The sequence below is a fragment of the Sciurus carolinensis genome, chromosome 1, assembly GCF_902686445.1.
Source record: "Sciurus carolinensis chromosome 1, mSciCar1.2, whole genome shotgun sequence".
Taxonomy (NCBI): domain Eukaryota; kingdom Metazoa; phylum Chordata; class Mammalia; order Rodentia; family Sciuridae; genus Sciurus; species Sciurus carolinensis.
Genome location: NC_062213.1, coordinates 106,884,729 through 106,909,364, shown reverse-complemented (window position 1 = coordinate 106,909,364; position 24,636 = coordinate 106,884,729). Strand labels below are relative to the sequence as shown.

Genomic DNA, 24,636 nt, shown 5'->3' with positions numbered 1-24,636 from the left:
CAAAAAGATAAATGCAAAGCACTGGTAATGTATTATTTATTTTCATTTTGTTTTTGTGATGCTGGGGATGAAACCCAAGGCCTCATGCATGCTAGACAAGCTCTGTACCACTCCACTATACCCTCAGCCCCAGCATTAGCAATGTTTTTTTTTTTTTTTTAAATTTTTTTTAGCTGTTGATAGACCTTTATTTTATGCATTTATTTTATGTGGTGCTAAGAATTGAACCCGATGCCTCACACATGCTAGACAAATGCTATACCACTAAGTCACAACTCCAGCCCCATTAGGAATGTTTTAATTTTTAATTTAGGCAATGATTTCTCATGATTGATAAATTACTTGCATGCTACATTTACCCTTTTCTTGGAGGGGATACTGGAAATTAAACCCAGGGGTGCTTTACCACTGTGCCACATCCCCAGTTCTTTTTATTTTGAAACAGGGTCTCATTAAGTTGCTGAGGCTGGCCTGGAACTTTTGATACACCTGCCTCTTTTACTCTTTTATAAGTGTCGAATACTACATTAAAATATAAATGCAAGCTGGGTGTGGTGGTGCATGCCTGTAATCCCTATAATCCCAGTGGCTAGGGAGGCTGAGGCAGGAGGATCATAAAAAAGCCTCAGCAAAAAGCGAGGTGCTAAGCAACTCAGTGAGACTGTCTCTAAATAAAATACAAAATAGGGCTGGGGATGTGGCTCAATGCTTGAGTGCCCCTGAGTCCAATCTCTGGTACCCCCCAAAATGCAAAATAATTTATAAAATATCAATCAAATCCATATTTGCATGGTTGTTTTTAAAATCTAGGCACATTTTGTATCAGTCGGTATACTATTTATAGGCAATCTGGGTCAGCTTTAACAAAAAGTTGTTTTATTAAAAGTAATTCTCAAGATCTCTAGGCCGGGGTTGGGAATTTAGCTCAGTGGCACAACACTCCCTTGCCTAGCATGTACAAGGCCCCAGGTTCAGTCCTTGGCCCTGGGGTGGGGATTGGGAGAGGGAGGCAGTAAGATCTCCAGGCCAATCAGGAAACCAGAGCTGGAAGTTATAGTCTCCAGTGATATCAGAGAATTGCTTCAGTGAAGACTCCAGTCTCCACTGTTGGGCAGACACTGCAGATTCAAGTACCAATCTGTTGACACTAGATACTGAGTTTTTGTCACTGAAAGAAAAGTTGATCTTGCTGCTCCTTTGTGGAGCTAATGTAAAAGTCATTGTTGTTGGTCAACATTTTCAAAGGATTCTGCCATAGTTTCCTGTTTCGTTTTACCACTAACTTTAAAGTTTAAGGTAGATCTTCCCTACCTGTAAATCAGGTTGGGAAAACATATCTGACACTTAGGTGGGATAAAGGCTCCACCTCATTTGGTGAGGGATTCCTTAAAGACGGTAGTTGGGATATTACGCAGCCAAAAAGGAAATGACAGATGCCTGCCACAGCCCATTCTTTTAGATATTTAACATCAATACATTCCTTTAACTAATACTTAAAGGACATGACAATGTGATGGGCATTATTTTCTCAACATAATTTCTCTTTGTTAATTTTCATTTTACTTGGGCCAGCTATGAACCTAGTCTCCTTTGCAGTTAGAAGTAGTCATTTAACAGGCCAGGCAAATATGGGGAAGGGAAATCCTTTGGAATTTTTGGAAAAAGCTTTGTTTTTCTCATAAAAGGGAATATACACATAGCTAGCACAGGTCATTTCCTATAGTTTTTTCCTGTCTTGAACATGGGCATGACATGTGGTACAGCAGCAACCTTCCAGCAATTACAAGAAAATAGCATGAAGGATGAAAACCAATATAAAACAGAGGCAGATTGGAAAAACAGAGTTGCACCCTTCCTGTATATGGTAAGAACCACCAATTAAGCATTGCTCCTTTCAGTTACAAGCACATGTACTCTCAGCTATGCCATTCTGGAAAACAGATAATAGTTGTATCTCATTAGTTGACTCTATTTATTGAATTCATTTATTTTCTAATGTATAAGCAGTCGGTTTCTTTTGCCCTATTAATAAAAATTGATTTTGCTAATCAAGAACCATAAACTGTACAATATTTCACACTTTAAGGTACCTTAACTTGGTGGTTAAGACTGTATTTGAATAAAACAAAGAAATGTATTTAAAAGTGCCTAGTCTGCATCTTGGTTCCAATCTGGAAAAATAACTTCCTTATGCCTGACTAGCTATAAAATGAGGTACAGTTGATATGGAGATTATATACCAGTACCTGACACACAGTAAAGCATTCAATAAATGGTAGTTATTATTGGCAATACCATCTGTACTTTGCTTCTGTGACACCAAGGTTTTCTGGTTCTCCTCCTAGTCATTTTTTCTCAACTAGATTCTTAAGTTTAAATAGTCCTTCCTGTTTCCTATACATATTTATATTGAATTTATCATGTTGCATTATATGTATGCTTGCTATTCTTCCCTTACCATTCTTTTCTTCAGAAAATGTCAAGGCCTTTTTCAACTCACAACTCCTAATGAAATGCTTTGCATACAGACTACATATTCTTAAACTTCTATCTTTATGAGTTATTCAGGATGATTATTAAAATACAAATTCCTGGATCCCATCCTCAAATTTCTATTTTAGCAGGTCAGTGAGCCACACTTTGAAGAATATTGAAATATAACTTCAATGTTTGAATACACATAAGGTACTACTGTAATTAATACCTTATTAATATGATACTATTATACCTTGATGAATATATTATGCTAATTATAGGACATTTATGATTTTTCCCCCAGTACTAGGGAATGAACCCAGTGGCCTCTACCACTGAGCTACATCTCCAAGCCCTTTTTTATTTTTTATTTTAAGACAGGTTGTCACTAAGTTGCCCAGGCTGCCCTTAAACTTGTGATCTTCCTGCTTCTGGCTCCTGAGTCCCTGGGATTACAGGAGTACACCACCATTCCTAGCTAATTACAAATTATTTACAAAACCTTTGTCAAGACTACTTGACAAGGTTGCTATATATATATGAAACAAAAACCCTCTGCACTTCCTAACAACGACATTCAATACTGAGTAAAACTGGCTTATCTTCTCAAAAATAGGTTTTCACTAGAAAAGATAATTTTATTCTGAAATTTTGCAAACCAGTCAAGTTCCTCCATCTATTGCAAGACATTAATATTTACTGAAAGTGAAGAGCATTCCTTCTCCATTTAATTTTCTAACTATACATTACCTTTATAGAACTAACACCAGCCAGAATTTATATGTAGGGCACTGAAAACTCTTTATACTCACATGAAAAGCAAAAACTTTTTTTGAGGAGGGTGCTACTGGGGCTTGAACCCAGGGGCACTTTACCACTTCGCTACATCCCTAGCCCTTTTTATTTTGAGATGGCATCTCACTAAGTTATTGGGGCCTTGAATTTGCAATCCTTTCACCTCAGCCTCCTGAGTCACTGGACATCAAGGTTTTGATTTCCCAGGAGAAAAGTTAACATATAGATTTATCCAGAAACCTGCGATGTAAAGAATTTCATAAACTGCTCTAAAAGAACAAAAGGCAAGGGATACTATATTTATATCTTAATGAACTACTTGATAACTTTATCATTTTCAAGAAAACTTGGGCATGGCAGCTGACAAAGGTTCAGGTTCAGGATACCTACCTCCTAAATGGACCTGTGATACACTTAGGGTACTTGGGGCTTACTTCACTTACAAATCACTCAGGGTTTACTTCAAGGCAAATAGCTGAACTAAAAGTTTACTTACCCTTGGAAAATGAAATAAATATGCACACACTTGGGGGGGTGGAAGTGTTTTCCAGTCAAATTCTCTACATGACAGTGAAAAGAAATTTGACAAATTCTAAAATAACATCTATCTGTTCATTAATGCCCAGTAATCTACACAGTACATTGCCATTACTGGAACTGGATGCTTTTAAGACATTTTTGGGGAGATTTAAAAAATTTTATCTGGAGTTAGTTCTTTAGAGCAGTACAAGTGAAACTTTACATCACACAAAGCACTAGCAAATAACTCTTTAATACTGTGTCTATCCCGTGCAGTACTATGATGTTTAAGGATACTGGAAAATACTGATAGGTTTATTTGAACCATTTGGGGGCAAATCTAAATAGATAGTATAACAAAGTAATTTAGAAATTTGAAATGTGACTGAACTAAAACAGGAATGAGTTAATGAGTGAACCTGGTTGACTACTCAGAATTTAAATCTGAAGGTCGCTTTGTTGTTGCTTACACAGCAATATGAATGTAATGACTCTTCTTTTTTTTTTTTTTTTGGTGGTGCCAGGGATTGAACCCAGGGCCTTGTGCATGCCAGGTGAGCACTCTACCAACTGAGCTATATGCCAAGCCCCCTGACTCTTCTTAAGTAATTAAAATGCATTGATGTAAAAAAAAACATGTAAAAAGAGCCAAATACCAGTGCTAATAATGAGACATCCAAGTAGGTGGTGGTTCTTAACTATAAAATAAAAGTTATATAAATTAAATAGAATATAGTATGTAAGAACTATGATATAGATAAATACATGATATGCTCTTCACCCTAGATAAACTACCTAAGTTGAGGGTTTCCTAGCTGGACAAAATTGAAAACTGACTACTTATACTTAAATAAATAAATAAAAGCTACATTTTGGCATTTCAACAAAGGACACGTGTGAGTGCACATACACAGGACAAATTCCTCAGCATTTGTTGAATGATATGACTATATATTACCACTGTGGGGGGAAAATAGTTGGCTTATTTAGTTTCAAGTATATTTCCTGGGATCTAGCAGTAGGTTCTCTCAAATTAAGAGTAAAGACACCCAACCACAAAGTGCCAACTCCTAGCACCAGAGAGAATCAAAACTTCACAGGTGAATGACATTACAAATCAGAGAATCTGCCAATCTAATTCTGTGGAATCAAGTTACTTTTGTCAAACAGAAAAAAAATCCAGGTTTATGCCAAAAAGATTTAAAAAGTTAAATCTCTTAAAAATCCTTAGAAGCGTATTTTATGATCCTCTATAAGATAAAAGAACTGGCTTATAATAAAATGCTCAAAGTTTCAGAGATATGAAAACAAAAAAGAAAACAGTTTATATAAATTGAGGTCCCAGAAGTGAAATTTAAAAGTAGTCTTGCAGAGAAAGGAATGGTGAAACTCAGTGTATATTCTCACAATATACTCCAAAACTATTTTGTGGACACCAACATTGACTAGGAATTCTAAACTGCTGCCTGATATCTATAATCAACACTAAATCAAGTGTGAGGCAAGACACTGGATGGACAATACTTAGGTGGAAACATAAATTCCTTCCTAGATAGACAATCTTCGGCCATCATTTGGAAGTTCAGTTATTTGATGGGTTGGGAAGCAGTGTCCACTGAGTTTTCCTTTCTGACCTGAAGAGATTCACTGCTGATGGACAATAATTCTCGAAGTTCTTTATTTTCAAGCTGGGGGAAAAAAAAGGGTGGGGTTATCTTTATTTCTTGTATTTTTACTGTCAAACTGTCAGAACACATTGTTTGAGACCAGGAACAGAAAACATTTAAAAGTGTTAAGGAAATAAGTCACTAGCCAAGAATTTCTAAAATACTAGTTATTTACTCATTTAACATTTATGGAGTAATTCATATATACCAGTGTTAGGACTACAAAGAAGAAAAAACACAAGGTTCCTCTTTACTTGAGGAATTTACTATTTGTCATATGCTTCATGGTTCCCGCAAGTTTTACTATTGTTTTTCAAATTCCTAATAATCTCTTCACTCTTGATTAATTTCCTCTCCTAGATGTCCAGTAGTTTTAGAAAACGAATAAAAATGGGAAATGATAAACCACTTGATGAGTGATATGCTGGGTACGATATATATATTACTTCATAACAATCTTTAGGGTAGATATTGACTACATGCATATTTTATTTAAGATGAAGACAATGGGCTCACAAAGCTCCAAAACTTGTCCACATTCAGGCAAGTTGGATATAGTACTTTGGGGGCTTGTTTTTCTGCTTGAATTATTAAGTAAAACTTGTCCCACATTTCATTAGAGCTGTTTCCATAATTGAGACAAATCAGGGATAGTAAAGATAGTAAAGATAACTAACTCTTAATTCCTACTTGGGACCTGTCACGCCTTTGATTTCCAAATAGAGTAACTTACACTCTTCATCTTTACTCTATGCAGGAATTTCTGGTAATCCATAGTATTTCTGGGTTTGCCAAGAGGTAAGTAAATCTTTGAGACCACATAAAGATACTTTGTTATCTTTCTTCTGGTACTTACATAACAATATATATTATGCAAGTACTAGTCTTGTTCTTTCCACTGGACTTTGAGCTGGGACCTTATCTTTTTTCTCTAGTATTTCTTTTTTGTTTGTTTTTTGAGAGTTGATTTCTCTATGTTGCCCAGGCGGGCTTTGCACTCCAGATCCTTCTACTTTAGCATCCTGAACAGCTGGAATTATAAGGTTCTGCCATGGTGCCTGGCTTTCTGCTATTTCTCAAAGGGCCCATGATAACATCTTGCAGGAAGCACCAAACCATCTACTAAAATGTTTTTTTTGGAGGCACATCTATTAGCTAGGTGTTTCTTTTGTAATGTATTTCTATTTTAGTCAAAATATTACATGGAGATAGCTTTAAAAAGTTAAATCTATATGGTTTGTAAAATAAATAGCAGTTTCTGGGTTTTGTTTACTGTTAACACTTTTTATCTATTTTGATATTTACTTCCATAATTCTAAACAATATGGGTATACTGTCACCCCCCTCCCTTTTTGTGGTTCTGGGGAGTAAAACTTGTGGATGCTAGGCAAGTGCCCTGCTACTCAGCTACATCCCTCACCCTGCCATTTCCTGATCAATTTTAGACATTATCTATTTGACTTATTATGGTAAATGAGGGATTTCAGCTCACATTCTACCACTCTCTACTCTCCCAATATGATAGTATCTCAACTATTTTCATTGATTGTAGTTTACTACATTTCCTTTCCTGAAAGGGGTATGAAGGAAGAATTTTAAATCATGAGCACACACACAAAACATAAATACATTGTAGTGACAGGTTAGTAACGGCATACCTCTAGACTCTACTAAAACTGAAAAATTGTGAACATAAAAAAGCAACAATCTTACCTCCAATTGTGCTAGTTTTTCCTGAATTTTACAAAACTGATCATCATCCACCTGAACTGCTTTCCTCATCACTTCTCCCATCTCACAGATTCTATCAATCTGACTTTCAATTTCCTGTGAAAATATTAAGGAAAAAAAGGTGAAAAAATGATATTTCCTATGCATATGAAGAACATGATAATTTGCATTATGAGTTTTAAAAGTTCATTAAAAAAAAAGTTATCTTGAAAAACATTTTATAAATGTGTTAACGGAAAAAACTAAAAACAAACAGACAAAACCTCATTCAATCTATGCCACAGAGTTGCACCAGAGTTACACTATAATCTGAGCCATAATAAAGTGAGTTTATGGTATTCATATTCAACAGATCAGTTGTAGTCTAACTACCCACTGAATGTTGTACATTAGGTGGTTGTTTAATTAAATGTAAATAAATGTTAATTAAATGTAAATACTTTTATTAGCAGGAAGTTTACCACAGTATGAGGTTCCTTTATCTTTGGATATATCTCTTAGAAAGTATTTCCATATGAGTTAAATTCTTATCTCTTAAGTTTTCTCTGGATGACAGAAAATAAAATTTATTTTTTCTTCCAGATGAAAGATATTCAAATACTTAAAATATCCCTGTTCCCTAAAACTTTTAAAATGTATTCAATGAACTCTAAGATGAAACATCTTTCACTATACTTCCCCTGTTGCAAATACTGAGGATCCAATCTATTAATCCAGGATTAAATGATATAGTATATGTGAATGTACAATGCCAACTATGAAAAACTATACAAGTAGAAGAACACTACTGAGTCTTCCAAATTAAATCATCACTGACTAATGTGTAAAAACTGTCATTTATTTATTTATTTTTTTTATGTGGTACTGAGGATCAAACTCAGTGTCTCACCCATTCTAGGCAAGTGCTCTACCACTGAGCTACAACCCCAGCCCTAAAAACTGTCATTTAAAACAAGACAGGTGTAGTGGTGCATGCCTGTAATCCCAGTGGCTTGGGAGGGTGAGGCAGGACGATGGAGAGTTCAAAGCCAGCCTCAGCAAACTGAAGCGCTGAGCAACTCAGTGAAACCCTGTCTCTAAACAGAATACAAAATAGAGCTGGGGACGTGACTCAGTGTTGAGTACCCCTGAGTTCAATCCCCAGTACCCACCCCCCAAATGAAATAAATAAAACAAAACATATTTCTCTGAAGTAACATAGTATGATTAGTTTAGCAAAGCCTTACTGAGTGCCTGATATGTGCCAGGTACTAGGTTAAGGATAAAATATGAACTTACGCTCCCCAAAACCATGAAGCTTATAATTTAATAAATGTATAAATAACAACCAACCGAATGTTCACTGAGAACTTTCAACATCAACTGGCATTATGTTTGATGGAAAAGCTAAGCATTAATATCATGAAAAGAGATCTTGGGGAGGGCAGAGGGGAACTCAGTACCACTCATAAGGCCCTGAGCAGCCCCTTACTCCCTTCTTTCTAGTCATATCTTTACAAAGCCACAACAAAATAAAAAATGTGTACTTTGTTTTCTCCAAAACAAGTACACAAAGTGAAAAAAATCTCAAAATTTCAATTAAGTTCATTTAGAATTTGTCAGATTTCTTACTGCAGAGTGAGACTGATGAGCTTTCAGAACTGGTTCAGCATCCACTGCTTTTTTTGCAACCATTAATTGTAACATCTGTTTCCGGTATTTGCTCATGATGAGTTCCAAAGCATCCTGATGTTCCTCCAAAGAAACCCACAGCTCTAACAAAAAATAAAATAAAAGACCTTGGCAGTGATGTCTGAGATAGATCCTAAAGTTAAACTCTTAACAGTTGGAATTTTATGATACTCCATGAAATATCATGAATTCAAAGTGAAAATGATATTTTCTACACATGTGAAGAACATGGTCATGTGCATTGTGCTTTATTTTTTAAAAGTTCATTAAAAAAAAGTTATCTTGAAAAACATAAACGTGTTAAGTGTGTGTGTGTGGGGGGTTTCATTCAATCTATGCCACAGAAGTTGCATCTGAACCATAATACAGTGAGCTCAGATTTAGTGTTTTAAGTCTACAAAATTGAACAGTTATGGTCTACATAAAAAATATCTTTTTAGGCTGAGTGTATTGGTACACAACTGACTTGGGAGGCTGAGGAAAGAGGATCAAAAATCTGAAGCCAACTTGAACAACTTAAAGAGACCCTGTTTCAAAATAAATAAAAAGAGCTGCGGATATGGCTCAGGAGTAGAGTACCCCTGGGTTCAATTGCAAAAACAAAAAAACAAAGAAAAAATTTCTAGGCAGAAGCAGCATAGTCTGTAGAGATAACATGGAATGTGTAATCAGAAGACATGGGTTTGAGTTCTGTTATTTATTTCCTTAATACACAAAAGCCAATTATTTAATATCTCTGAAGCTTACTTTTTAACTGCATTGTGAATCTTAACTTCAGTGTTTATTCTAATGAATACTTAAGTATTAAATTTTAAGCCTTTGAGAATATAAACTTTTTTAATGCAAGTCCCCTAATGAAAAAAAAAAGGCGTCTAAAAATTCAACTGTATAAGCATCTCTTTGATAAGCTGAAGAAAAAAAATCAGTAGATGACCTTAAAAAGGGCAATCTGGAAAACCTTAAGGTTAATAAGTAAACCTCTTAGCAAGAGAATTGACCTGTAAATATATATATATATGTGCACTACTGTGAGCTTTTAAGGCGGTTTTGCAGAAAACTTTCAAACTATTACCGGGTATGAAAAAAATCGCAACTGCACAAAAAGGCCCTACTAACCTCTGTTTTCCTGCTGCAAATCTCTAATCTGTGTGTTCTCTTGAGACAGCAGAATGTGAGGCTTGTATCTAGACATGTCCTTCACGTCGGATGCATCTTCTTGATACTGGACAAACAGACAAACTTAGCGCGCGATAAACTGTACGGGAGCAGATCCAACTGAAAGTAGGAGTCAGAGCTCCAGCGCAGGATTTGATCCTGATCCCGTAAAAGTTCTTACCACCACCCTTGGCAACCGGGAATAAACTCCAGGTCAATACCCCATTTTGCATCTGTCTCCTCCCTTCCAGTGTCTACAACCCGAGGGCCCTGGACCCCTACCCTCTGCCTGACCTGGTCCGGAAGCGCTGTCCCCGCCTCCCGCATAGCGGCCACCCTCCGGTGCAGCGCGGCCGACTGATCCACCAGCGACTCGGCTGCCGCATCATGCTCCCGCAGCCTTTCCAGCAGTGTCTTGGCGTCTGTCAGGATCTTCTCGATGGTGCAGTTCATAGCGGTGGGAGGACCCGGACCCCTGCCCTGCTCTCTTAGGCGATTCGCTTTAGTCGTCCCCCGACCTGTCTCAGCGTTACAAGCGTCACTTCCGGGCACGTTTCAAAGGCGCCCTGGCAGCCTGGATGTGCGCCTGCGCAGTGGCAGCCCAGCCCTTGGGGCGACCCGTTTTAACCTGCGGCTTCTCTGCAGCCTTGCCCCGTCGGAGTCCGGGTTCTGCCCTTGCCACGGCCTTGGTTCCCAGTTCCTACAGCCTGGTGGTTAAGATGTTAGGGTTGACCGCTCTAAGGTTCTTCGTTCCCTGCTGTTTTTGATTGATGTAGGTTGTTGTTGGGTCATACATAGGTGGTTGGGCTTTTTTGCTTTTGTTTTTTAAAATTGTGGTAAAATACACCACTTACCGTCTCAAGTTTTTTCTTCCTTTAGGGTGCTGGGAATCTAACCCAGGGCTTCATGCATGCTAGGCAAGCGCTCTACCACTTAGTTGCATCTTCCAGCCCCGTCAATCCTTTTTAAGTGTACAGTTCGGTAATTAGGTATATTCAAATTGTGCAAGCATAATCAACATCCATCTCCCTAACGCTTCTTCTCGCAAAATTGGAACTCTATAGCTATTAAACAATTTTCTTTGTTCCCTCTCAGCCCTTGTCAACTACTTTTCTACCTTCTGTTTGTATAAATCTTACTAATCTTAAGTACCTCAGGTAAGTGGAACCGTACAGTATTTGTGTTTTGGAGATTGACATTTACCTTAATATAATGTCCTCAAGGTACTTCCTTATTGTAGCATGTATCACAATTTCTTTCCTTTATAAGGCTCATAATAGTTCATTGTATGTCTGCTTAACATTTCGTTGATCTTGTCCCACTTTGAACTTTTGGGTTGATTTCACTTTTTGGTGGAATTCATGTTGAACAATGCATCCGTGAACGTGGGTGTTCAAATCTCTTTGAGACCCTGCTTTCAGTTCTTCAGGTATAAAGTGGGTAGAATGGAATTGCTGGGTAATTCTATTTAAAATTTTTTGAGTAACCATGATATTGATTTCCATAGCAACTGCACCACTTTACGTTTCCACCAACAGTGCACAAGGCTTCTAATTTCTCCTTAACTCTTCTTATTTTTTGCTTTGTGTTTGATAGTAGTCGTCTTAAATGGGATAAGGTGGAATCATCATTTTCTGCTTGCTTCTTGTTTTCTTGGTTTCATTAATAAGTTGAAAATAAATCTAACTAGATCAGCAATGATTTCTGTGCTGTTTGTTATATTGGTTTACAGGAGTTTACTAGTCAACCGTGTATGTCAAACTTTGTACTTTTTGGAGATTCTTCTTTGATTCATGCACAGTTTAGTCCCTGTGAACACAGCAGAGAATAAGACACAAGGTCTCTGTTCTCAGGAAGCTTATATTCGAAACAGGAGAATAAGTTTATACTGTAATAAATAATTGAAGGTAGTTAATCAGAGGTCACAGAAGCAGTGGGGAAGGCTTTTCACCATTATATTCCCAGCAGCTGGCACAGTAGAGGCACTTAAATAATTTTGTGTGTGTGTGAAGAGGAAGGTGGGAAACAGTTCAACAAAAATAACAAATAGAACCATTAACCAAGAGGAAAAAATTAATGTAGAGCACAGAGTTGGGCTGGAGATGTAGCTCGGTGGTAGATTGCTTGCCTAGCATGTATGAGGGAGGCCCTAAGTTCAATCCCCAGTACTTGAGAAAAAAAATTTAAAAAAGCACTACAGAGGTAAAGAGATTTCATTCACTCATTAGAAGAAAACATCCTCCCTAAGTAATCTCCTTCATTAATTTGGCTTTGACTTCCATCCAATGATCATGGCTCTCAAATTCACCTCTGTAGTCCAGATCTCTTTCATGAACCCAGGATATTTATATTTGGTTGTTCATAAGATGCTTTCACGGCGACAACCTACAAGAGCCACAAACTTGACAGTCTAAAATTGATCTCATTGTCTTTGCTTCTAAACCCACTCCTTGTTTCAGTAAAGAGCATGTTGATATACCCATCTGCCCAAACCATAGTGATGGAAATCTGCCTTCCTTTGACTCCTCCTTTCTAGAGACATTAAGTTTATTTTGCCCATCCATGGTTGTACCCTGGATCATTCACCAATCATTATTTCTCATCAAAAAAATTTAAGCTTTAGCTGGACATGGTAATGTGTGCCTATAATCCCAGCAATTTGGGAGGCTAAGGCAGAAGGATCACAAGTTAAAAGCCATTAAAAAAAAAAAAAAAAAAAGCCAGCCTCAGCAACTTAGAGAAAACCTGTCTCAAAAAAAAAAAAGAGAATTTGGGGGATTGGGAGACTGGGGTTGTTGCTCACTGGTAAAGCATTTGCCTAGACTGTGTAGCCACTGGGTTCGATCCTCAGCACCACATAAAAATAAAGTACTGTGCCAAAAAAAAAAAAAAAAGTACTGGGGATGTAGCTTAGTGGTAAAGTGAGCCTGGGTTCAATTTCCAATAAACAATACCCCCAAAATTTAAGCTTTACTACCTATGTCTGACTATAACCTTTGTTTCAATCTGTTCCCTTCTTGTAACCCTTTCTCCCACTACCATTTGTTAAACCTCATCCAGGTCTTTAATTGCTGAATATATTAATATTCTCCTGACGTTTTAGACTTTTTTTCTTTTTTCTGTTACTGGGGATAGACTCTAAGGGTATCTTACCCCTGAGATTATCTTCAGCCCTTTTTTACTCATTTTGAGACAGGGTCTTGCTGCGTTGCCCAGGCCAACCTTGAACTTGTGATCCTCCTGCCTCAGCCTCCTGAGTCACTGGAATTAGTGTGTACCACCACACCTGACCCCATATTGCATTTATTAAGTACCCTATTTTACTCTTTCTCTTTTCCCCCTATGGTAGGTTCTGAGATCTCTTGTTGTTATTTTTTGTTGTTGTTGTTGTTATTGTTGTTTGCACTGGGGATTGAACCCAGGAGTGCCTAACCATTGAGCAACATCCCCAGTCCCTTTTTTCTTTTGTATTTAATTTAGAGACAGGGTCTTGTTGAGTTGCTTAGTGCCTCACTAAGTTACTGGGGGCGGCTTTGAACTTGAAATCCTCCTGCTTCAGCCTCCTGAGCCACTGGAATTATAGGCGTGTGCTGCTGTACCTGGTGATACTATTTTTAAACTGTGATATTTGTTATGATGTTACAGAGTGCTCAGCCAAAACATGAAAATAAGTAGGATATGAATTCCTGCATGTACGCAGCACAATTTAAGTTAACTGAAATTCTTAGGAAGGAAAGTGAAATGCCAAACTGTCTTCAGAGTCGTCATCTTCTGTTTTTTTTTTTGGTTGGTTTGTTTACCACTGAGCCACATCTTGAGCTCTTTTTATTTTAATTTTTAAATTTTGAGATGAGGTCTTGGTAAGTTGCTTAGGGCCTCACTAAATTACTGAGTCTGACCTCAAACTTGCAATCCTCCTGCCTCAGCCTCTAGACTTGCTGGGATTACAGGCGTATGCCATCATGTCTGGCTTAAAGTCTGTAATATTCAATAAAACATGAATGTAAGTGGTTCATTTTGTCACAGGAACCCACTTAAATGGATGGATACTGAATTCTTTTTTAAATTTTTTATTTCTTCTTTTTAGATGTACATATGTACATGGTTGTACATGATATGGAGTTATACTGGTCACGTATTCATATATGAACATAGGAAATTTCTGTCCATTTAATTGTATTGTCTTTCCTATCCCATCCTCCTTCCCTTCCCTTCATTCCCCTTTGTCTAATCCAATGAATTTCTATTCTTCCCTCCCCACCCTCTTATTGTGTGTTAGCTTCCACCTATCAAAGAGAACATTTGGCCTTTGGTTTTTTGGGATTGACTTATTTCATTTAGCATGATAGTCTCCATGGATACCGAATTCTAAGACCCCCCAAAAGTTTGTGACCTCTACCCTGGTCCTGGCTAATCATAGTGTTTCCACATTATGAAAACATATACAGTCAGCTTTCTGTATCTGTGGGTTCCACATCTGTGGATTCAAACCATCACAGTTAGAAAATATCAATAAAAACACTATGTCTATCTTGGCGTGATGGCACATGCTTGTAATTCCAGTGGCTCAGGAGGCTGAGGCAGGAGGATTACAAGTTCAAAGCCAGCCTCAGCAACTTAATGAGGCCCTGAGCAACTTAGTGAGATGCTGTCTCAAAATAAAAAAAAAAATAGAATTATGTCTGTACAGAACACATTTAGTTGTTGTTATAGTTTGGAAGCTAACATGTGAGACAATGTAAGAAGGTTCAGAGGAAAAATGACTAGGTTTTTAGTCTTAACCTAATCAGTGAATTAATTCCAGATGGGATTAACTAAGTGGTCACTGGAGGCAGGTAGGGTGTGGCTGGACTAGGTGGGAATTGGGGCGTGGCTTTCAGGTATACATATTTGTATTTGGCAAGTGGAGTCTCTTTCTCTCTGCTTCCTGAATATATGAGCTGCTTTCCTCTGCCACACTCTTCCACCATGATGTTCAGCCTCATCTCGAGCCCTGAGCAGAGAAGCCAGATGTCTTTGGATTGAGACCTCTGAAACTGTGAGCCCTCAAATAAACCTTTCCTCCTCTGTAATAGTGCTGGTCAGATCATTTAGTCACAGCAGCGAAAAAGCTGACTAAAACAGTCATTTTATCTTACTGTTCTCTAAACAATAAAACAATTGTTTTTACATAGCATTAGGTATTATAAATAATATAGAGGTGATTAAGGGTATATATGGATGTATGTAGGTTGTATGCAGATGCTGTGCCATTTTGTAAAATGGACTTGAGTATTCAGATTTTTGTATCTATAAGGTGTCCTGGAACCAATCCCCCAAGGATACTGAGGGATAACTTCTATTGTATGGAAAGCCACATTATAGTAGATTTTTGAAATTTGAAGATTTAGTGTTTGTGATTGTAGGCTTTTGTTTTGTTTTGTTACTGGGGATTGAACCCAGGGTTGTGGTTTTTTTGTTTGTTTGTTTGTTTGTTTTTAATTTTGAGGCAGAATCTCACTGAGTTCCTGAGGATCTCACTACATTGAGGTTGGCCTTCAGCTTGCAATCTTCGTGCTTCAAGCTCCGGAGTTGGTGGAAATACAGGTGTGTGCCACCACATCAGGCTGATGTGTGTAATTTGTAATTTGCCTGAGACATGAATCTCTGACTTATCTACTAGCATGTAGGACTTCCGATTAGTGAGTTGCCTTAAGCAACAACCTAGCATCTGCATGGGCACCACTTTATTGTTGCCTATGAGATTTTTGTTTTCGCCATGTAGGGGAAATTATATGCTATAGTAGTTTTGTCAAATTTGGAATTTCATAAAGTCTCAGGATTTATCATGAAGAAATATTAAGGATTTACTCTGTAAGTCACCATCACATACCTTGACAAGGTATGAAGTCATATCTTTATAAGTAAACTACTACTGGTTGAGACAAACTATAAATGAGAATGAAAATGAAAAGATAGTTTGACCATCAACAAGACTACTTAGATTCTCATTCTGAGATGCCAGTGAGATCTTACTGGGATCCTGGGACTTTCCAGGAAACTGAGGTAGCCCGAAGACCCTCCCCACCTTTAAACCCTGATTCTTGTGATCAAGGCTGAAAGATTTCACACGTCACTTGGAGTAACAGGCAATGAGTTATTAGAAGAGATGGGAAAGGGGAAAAGGGGACACTCTCAAGTGATAGAGTAGGTCCTCTCAGAGAGGACCTCTTTCTCCTTATATATATAAAATACATAGATTATATATACATATATATTTAATAATTTAATTATCATATTCATATATTGTTTTTCCCTTAGTCATATAACCACATTTAAGTGCCAGAAAACTGGAAACCTATGCCAGTTGTACAATTTTAGCTCTTTGTTACAAGGGAGAAGATAAACATGAGTTTTTATGGACAGATGGAAGTCACTATGGTCTCTAAGCAAGTACCATATGTCACTGAATGCAGATATCCTGATTTCTCCCAGAATTTCTGAATACAGGTTTTTTTCTTTGTAGTCTTATACCTGAAATGGTAACTACTACTTAAACCTTTAAATAATGCTTACTGCTGAAAGTTTCCCCTTGTCTCTCCCTTTGAATTATTTATAGAAGAATGCAAAGGTGCTGCTGTAGTTAAAATTTCAAAGCACCTGCCCCAGCCATTTTGTTATCCTTTCCATATTTCCCCTCAGCTTTTAAGTTTTCTGGCCTTTGAACACTTCTATTCCAATAGCAGTCAAATCCTATACCTTGCTGCATTTGCCTGAACTGTAAGATCTGTGCTTTTTGGTGTGTCATTCCTTTCTGCTAATTTGCAGTCACTTATCATGGTAATTTAAGCCCGACTGCTACTTGAGGACACCTCTTTACCTCTAAGCCTCTCAAGAAATGCAGGGACAGGAAATGAATAGGTGATATTGCTTCATGGTTTGACTTTTATGTCATTTCTTCGCATTTCTCTTTCCTAAAAACTTAGATCCTTTGCCACCTGACTAAATCATCTCGTCAATTTACATCCTGTTTCCATATCTATTCAGTGAAGATCTGAATTCCAATCCTGCCATTTTTCTCCACAATTGGGATTCATGTATAGGTGTCCCTTTTGACAGCACAACATTTCAGTGTTTCTATAGGCTTATCAGTTTGAGTCCATTGAGGAAACATTCACCCTTTATGGTTCATAGAAAGACATTTTACGGAAAGGACAGTTCACAAAAGGGCAGACAGTTAAGGCTAATAGTGAACTAATCTGATAAAATAGATAAAATATCAAATAAAATCAAAAGGAAAAGTGAAAAAAAAAAAAGAACCAGAGATAAGCATGAATAAAATAATCAAGAAAAGATGAATCAGGGAAACAAAGAAAGAAGGAAGAGACAAGAAGTGAGGAACATTTGTATACAAGGAGTTAGAGTTCAGATCAGTCCAAGCTGGTTTTCAGCTATGAAACATGACTATATCATGAGCAAGTCTCTGCGGTTAGTATTCTGGGTTCCAGTCCCCCAATTCAGCGCTTCCATTTTTAGTCTTGATTAATTATCAACTCTTTTGATGGGCTCTTTGCCTATCTCCTTACTTGCAAGCAGAAAAGGGGTCTGACAAACGGGTACTCACCTCTAGCTACAACCTACCTGCCTACCACTCAATTAATCCCTATCAAAGGATTAATTCACTGATTGGGTTAAAGCTCTCATAAGCCGATCGTTTTACCTCCAAACCTTCTAGCATTGTCTCACATGTGAGCTTTTAGGGGACACCTCACAGCTGAACCATAACAACTAATATTATCTGTTCCTAGCAAAACCTGGAACATGACTTTTTAGACTCATTCAGGGTCACAAAGTAACCAACTCTATTGATTTTACCTCTTATTATGTTATCTTGTGCATTTCCCCCATCTATCTTTGATGTGTGTGTGTGTGTGTGTGTGTGTGTGTGTGTGTGTGTGTGTGCCTCAGGAAGCCTAGATTCTGCCTCCCTTTCCCCATCATCCCCAACTCCCAATTTCTCATGATAACCTGAGATGAGAAACTAAAATTTATTTCAAAGAAATATGAGTTCTATGGCACTATTATAGTCCACTTTATGCTTTCAATATAGCCCTTGCTGCTCTGCCACTACAGTTTTTTTTATTAAATTTTTTTTTACTTTTACGGACTGCAATTTGATTCGTTGTACACAAATGGGGTACAACTTTTCATTTCTATGGTTGTACACAATGTAGATTCACACCATTCGTGTAATTATACATATACACAGGGTAATACTGTCTGTTTCATTCTACTATCTTTCTATCCTCCACCCCCTTCCACCCTGTTTTCCTCTATACCCAAAGTTCCTTCATTCTTCTCCCCCCGCCACCCCTCCTCGTTATATATTGTCATGCACTTATCAGAGAAAACATTCAGCCTTTGTTTTTTGGGGGGCTTGGCCTGTTTCCCTTAGCATGAGATTTTTCAACTTCATCCATTTACCAGCAAATGCCATAATTTTATTCCTCTTTATGGCTGAGTAATATTCCATTGTGTATATATACCACAGTTTCTTTATCATTCATCTAGGTTGGTTCCACAATCTAGCTATTGTGAATTGAGCTGCTATGAACATTGATGTGGCTGCATCTCTGTAATATGCTGATTTTAAGTCCTTTGGATATAAACTGAGGAGTGGGATAGCTGGGTCAAATGGTGGGTTCATTCCAAGTTTTCTGAGGAATCTCCATACTGCTTTCCAGAGTGGCTGCACCAATTTGCAACTTTATCAGCAATGTATGAGTGTGCCTTTTTCCCCACATTCATGCCAGCACTTATTATTGCTTGTGTTCTTGATAATAAATAGCCTTTCTAATTGGAGTTAGATGAAATCTTAGGGTGCTTTTAATTTGCATTTATCTAATTACTAGGGATTATGAGCACTTTTTCATATATTTGTTGATCAGCTGTATATCTTCTTCTGTTAAGTGTCTACCCATTTCCTTAGCCCATTTATTGATTGGGTTCTTTGTATTTTTGGTGTAAAGTTTTTAAGTTCTTTATAAATTTGGAGATGAGTGCTCTGTCTGAAGTGTATGTGGAAAAGATTTTCTTACACTGTAGGCTCTCTTTTCACATTATTGATTTTTTCCTGTGCTGAGAAAAAGCTTTTTAGTTTGAATCCAACCCATTTATTGATTCTTGCTTTTATTTCTTGCGCTATGGATGTCTTGTTAAGGAAGTCTGGTCTTAAGTCAATGTGATAAAGATTCAGGCCTACTTTGTCTTCTATTTAGTGAAGGGTCTCAGGTCTAATTCTTAGATCCTTGATCCATTTCGAGTTGAGTTTTGTACAGGGTGAGAGATGGAGGTTTAATTTCATTTTACTGTGTATGGATTTCCAGTTTTCCCAGCATCATTTGATGAATAGGCTGTCTTTTCTCCATTGTATATTTTTGGCTCGTTTGTCTAGTATGAGGTGACTGTATTTATGTGGGTTTGTCTCTATGTCTTCTAGTAGCCACATCAATGTTTATAGCAACTAAATTCACATTGTCTAGATTGTGGAACCAACCTAGATGCCCTTCAACAAATAGATAAAGAAACAGTGGTATATATACACAATGGAATATTATTCAGCCATAAAGAAGAATAATATTATGGCATTTGCAGATAAATGGATGGAATTGGAGAATATCATGCTAATTGAAATAAGCCAATCCCAAAAAACCAAAGGCTGAATGTTTTCCCTGATAGTGAATGATGATATATAATGGGGGTGGGAGGATGGGGAGTGAGAGAAGAATGGAGGAACTTTAGATTATGTAGAAGGAAATGAGAGGGAGGGGGGTATGAAAAATGGTGGAATGAGACAGACATCATTACCCTATGTACATGTATGATTACATGAATGGTATGAATCTACATTGTGCACAACCATAGAAACGAATGCTGTAACCCATTTGTGTAAGATGAATCAAAATTCAGTCAGTAATAAGTAAATAAATAAATAGTTAAAAAAGAAATGAATAAAAGTCTATCAACAACTAAAAAATATTTTAAAAGGTATAAATCCTAATTCCTTTAAGACTCAGTTTTCCTAAATAATAAAACCTAACAAATTAGTTTACAAGAAAATTATCTTGATAAGAGCAAATCGATGTTTCAGACTTTGCTTCATATCAGTACATTAAATTTCAAATAAATTTAACTGATTGTGCTAATTATCGCCAATTTAATCACAAACACAAACTTTTAGAGATTTACCTTCCACAAACCTTCTGTAACTTAAACATTTACAAAGTCTTTACTTCCTTAGTTTTGTCCTCTTTCATCTTGAACTTTAGTACAAGAATATTACTTTATCAGACAAAATACTTTCTCATCCAGAAACATTTCTTTTGCCTTCTAGTTTTCCATACTAAAATATTTCCATGCCTATAATTTTCTTTCATCTCTTTTAGTTTCAAACTCTTCCTTAGATTCATATTCTAAAACAATTCTTATGAATGTTATCTGTGCATGTAACTTACACAACAAATTTCATCCAGAAGAGGGGTCAATCTGGCATATACAAAAACTATGTCTTTATCTTTTCTCTCCCAGGTGGCATTCAAGGGATTGGAGCACAGTATATTTTCGCTCCTGACCTGTCTGCCTTATCATTGTCATGATGCCATCAACTTTAAGTGAGTTCCCCAATGTCAGTTGTATCCAGAGGCTCTTTTTGGGCTTTTTTCTTATACTAGGCATATTGATATGCAATGGAGGAGGTCATTGCCATCCTTTTCCTTAGACTTCCTTAAGATCCTTTTCCAGAAGCTGCCTATAAAACATGGGTTGGCCTTTGTTTCTGTCTTTTTCTTTTTTGGGTACAGTTATTTATTTTGCCAGTCTCCCCAGGAATTTATTTAATGGGATATTGTTATAGCAAGAATTGCTCTGCCCCATTTATGAATATCCCTGGCCAAATCAGATAAAAAGAGAATATTCCTGTCCCCAGGTCATAAACTGACAATTCTGGAACCTATTGCCACATCCTTTGTGGCCAGCAGCCTCCGTGGGCAAAAGGGACTGGAAGGCAGGGCCAAGGCCAGGTTCTCTTTGGCCATTTTTTCTACAGACCAGGCAATTTATGAAATTTTTTTTTTTCCAGTTTAGGGGTCATGTTCTTGATCACAGTGAGATAATCTGCTTCCTGGGACCAGGCTGAGAAACAGTGCTGGGCGTGCCAGCACTGGTTTAAATATTGAAAAAATTTTTAAACTCTTTTTTCTAGTGTCCTGCTATCCTTGTACATCAGAGGCAGAACATTTTGACACCTTCTAATTAGTCCCTGACTGTTTAGACCCCCTATCATGTAATTGCCTAAATGACTGTACAGAATCTCTTTCATGTACTTTACTCCTGACAGACCAACTTCAACTTCAGAATTTTATAACAATCCAGAAAAACCATTCAAAGGCCAGACTGTGTAACAATAAACCCTCTTTCTCTTAGACAGGCTCATCCCTATAGGTGGCCGAATGCAGCCAAAATCTCTGCTCAAGAGACTACCAATAGGATCAATGCAGCATGGCCCATGTGTTAAAAAGGGCCAGTAACAGATACAAAAAGATCAGACAGAAGAGGAATCTTTAAAATAGAGAAACCCACACATGCAAATTTCTTCCACTTACTTTACCTTTGACAGACCAACTCCAACTGCAATATTGTATAATAATCTCTGTAAGAACCCAGAAAACCACGCCGGACACGGGAATTGACATAAGAGGGTTTATTAAGCAAACAGAGTGTCTCCCTGCAGGGTAAGAGAGAAAATGAGAGGAAAAGAGAAAGGGCGGGCCTGCAGGAGAGTGAAATGGAGGAGACAGCATGAAAGCGAGGAGGAGAGAGAGAAGCATGAAAGTGAGGAGAGGAGAAGAGAGAGAGAAAAGATGGCAGGGGAGGTATCCTTAAGCAGTTGAATTCCGCTGGGCTAACAGGGGACCAATAACGGAGAAGGATACTTGCAAGCTGACTGATGAACCAATAGCTAGCTAGAATGTTCACAGACTGACAAGTAGTTGGGAGGTGGGGAAATGACTGCCGCAGAAAGGGTAGGGGAACAGCTTTATATTAATCTCGAAAGCTATTTAAAAGCCAGATCATTACAGTTAAGACTTATACCTATAGGTGGCCCTTCAACTTACTTTACTCCTGATGGACCAATTCCAATTGCAAGGTTGACCAAAAAAAGAAACAGACAACTGGAGAGGAGTCCCAAAACCATAACCAACAGATGGGAACCTTTAAATTGACCAGCCAAGATCTTTTGCGAGAGACTACCTATAGGATCAATGCAGTATTGGCCATGTCTTAAAAGGGTCAATAACATACAAACAAAACCAAACCAGACAGATATCCAGAGGGAATTCCCAAACCCAAGGCTAAAAGCAGATGAGAACGTAGAACAGACAGAAGGGAGTAAATATCCCTAGGTTCTCAAGGTCCACTTAACCATGACTCCTACACCAGTGGTGCCACTGACATCCCAGAAAGAGGGATCAGATGTTCCCAATGTGAGGAACCAAATGTGTCAAGGGTCTCCATGTGTACACTAGGGCATTTACCAGATGACCAGGGGTGTTGCAACTTTACTGAGTTCAGTTTCCTTTTTCTCAAAGTAGACCATGATGAAGTAACCTGTACTGTTCAGGGAGAGAAGGTGGGAGTTCCCTGAGGCAAAAGGAGCTTCAGTAGCTGCTGAAACTGCAGCAGTTCCTCAGTCCCTCCCTTTACTCATAAGAATAGCTCCTCTGGTTCAATCTGAGACACCCATCTCCTAACTTTCCTGCAGTTGACTCTCAACAAGTTTACCAGCACCTTGAATTCTTAGTATGGAAGTGGGGTTCCTTGGAAAGCCAGGCCTGCCCAAGAAAGTTGGAGGGGTATTTCTGGGTCACCAAATTTGTTGCCAAAAACTCTGTCCTTGTCTCCAGTGCCAATCCAGTAATGAGGACATGGTTTTGAGAAAAAAGGAAGAAGAAGGTTTATTGCTTTGCTAGAAAAGGAGAGACACAGAGGAATCCTGTACCAGGGGGCTTTAAAAGAGGTGACCCAAAGGCTACATTTCCACGTGTTCTCTGTTGACATTGTAATTCACTTGTTAATTTGAGAGATAGTCTTTTCTGAGATCTTGTGGCACCATCCCCAAAGTCTGGATTACTTCACTCCTATGGTGGGTGTGCAGTCAAGGACCGATAACTCTGCTTAAAATGGGGGAAGAAAGGTAACTCTGCTTCCCCTGAGATTAGGGAGGGGGAGAGATTAGGGAAAAGCAGGGAAAGAGGAAGAGAAATAAACATGCCCATTTTAAAAATCACTTGCAGTGGCAGAGCAGCAAGGCCTATATTCAAAAATAAAGTAGGCCACTGTTACAGATTTATATATTCTACTATCTATTATATAATGCCCCTGGCAGAGTCTGGGGAGGAACCCATAATTAAACTGATTCCTATAGCAAGCATGAATAGCCACTCAATGTGGATATTGAAGACTGTAGGTGGGGGAGACACAGGCAAGTGCCATTGTTTGAGTTGGACCCACTATTGTCATCCCAGAGACCTATAGCACCATGTGGTTGTAGAAGATCTTTAAGCAGCACTGTGTCTTCAAACAAAGAGTAGAAGATGTGCAGCTCATGTGAGAGCAGCATCCCACTGAGACAGGGCAAAGGAAAGGTAGTCAGCATAGATTATAAATGATTGGGTCAGAAAGATGGGGGCTAATTCAAAGAAAAGGAAATAACAACTCCAGAGCACCCCACCCCAAACTGGTTGCCAAGGTTACCAACACTTCCAGGGAATCACTCCTCCCAACACAAGGAGTTGCTCAGTAACTCCTGGGTGGCTCTTTTCCTGCCTTTTCATCACTACGCAAGATGCGGGGGAGGGAGGAAAGGAAACCTGGGCTTATAAAAAGATAAAGACAACCCCACTCCCATGGGCACCACCAGCTCTGGTCCCCTGCTTCAATCCAGAGGAGTATTCTTTCTCTCTTTCTCTCTCTCTCTCTCTCTCTCTCTCTCTCTCTCTCTCTCTCTCTCTCTCTCTCTCTCTCCTGTCTCTTAAATAAAATTTGCTTTCTATACTTGCCTTGGCATTTCTTGGTATCAACACCAAGATCCTGGTAGGAAGCCACTGCCAGTCCTGGATAAAACCAGTTTCTTGTACCTGCCCAAATCAACATGAGTAAGGTCATCAAGATAATCAGAATGCTTTATTGCTCCCTGGGAACCAAGTCTTCTTCCTTTTGGTGAACAGGTTGGCCTGGTGTGTAAGCGTTTCTATGCCCTTCTCTGAGGTTTAGGAGTGTGAGAAGGATAAAGACCAGTTCCTCTACATGGCATCTGCCTCCCAGACTTTTGGAAGGAAGTTGTCAGCATAAGACTAGAATGATGTTTCTGAAGTTTTCTTTTACCAAGGGAAAAAAGGGATGTCTGAGATTGATCAGTTCATCTACTCACAGGTCATCAGAACAGTTGTGTCCCACCCAGGAGTTTTAGCAGTTGTTTTTATATTTCAAGCAGAAAAATGGAGCTCCAAATAAACACACTCAGCTTTGGAAAACTATATTATTTAACTGAGGAAATTTGTTATCAAATTTTGTAGGTTTAAAAATA

At 38.1% G+C, this 24,636-nt stretch overlaps 1 protein-coding gene across 1 annotated transcript; it reads right to left on the bottom strand.

Annotated features, from left to right (window-relative positions):
* Window positions 1–854: 854 nt before the first annotated feature.
* Window positions 855–10,523, bottom strand: Sike1 (suppressor of IKBKE 1). Its single transcript, XM_047524931.1, has 5 exons — window positions 10,308–10,523; window positions 9,975–10,080; window positions 8,799–8,941; window positions 7,170–7,283; window positions 855–5,477 (listed from the first exon to the last, which is right to left on the bottom strand). The coding sequence occupies exons 1-5, from the start codon at window positions 10,464–10,466 to the stop codon at window positions 5,376–5,378; spliced, it is 624 nt and encodes a 207-aa protein (XP_047380887.1). The 5' UTR covers window positions 10,467–10,523; the 3' UTR covers window positions 855–5,375.
* Window positions 10,524–24,636: the final 14,113 nt, after the last annotated feature.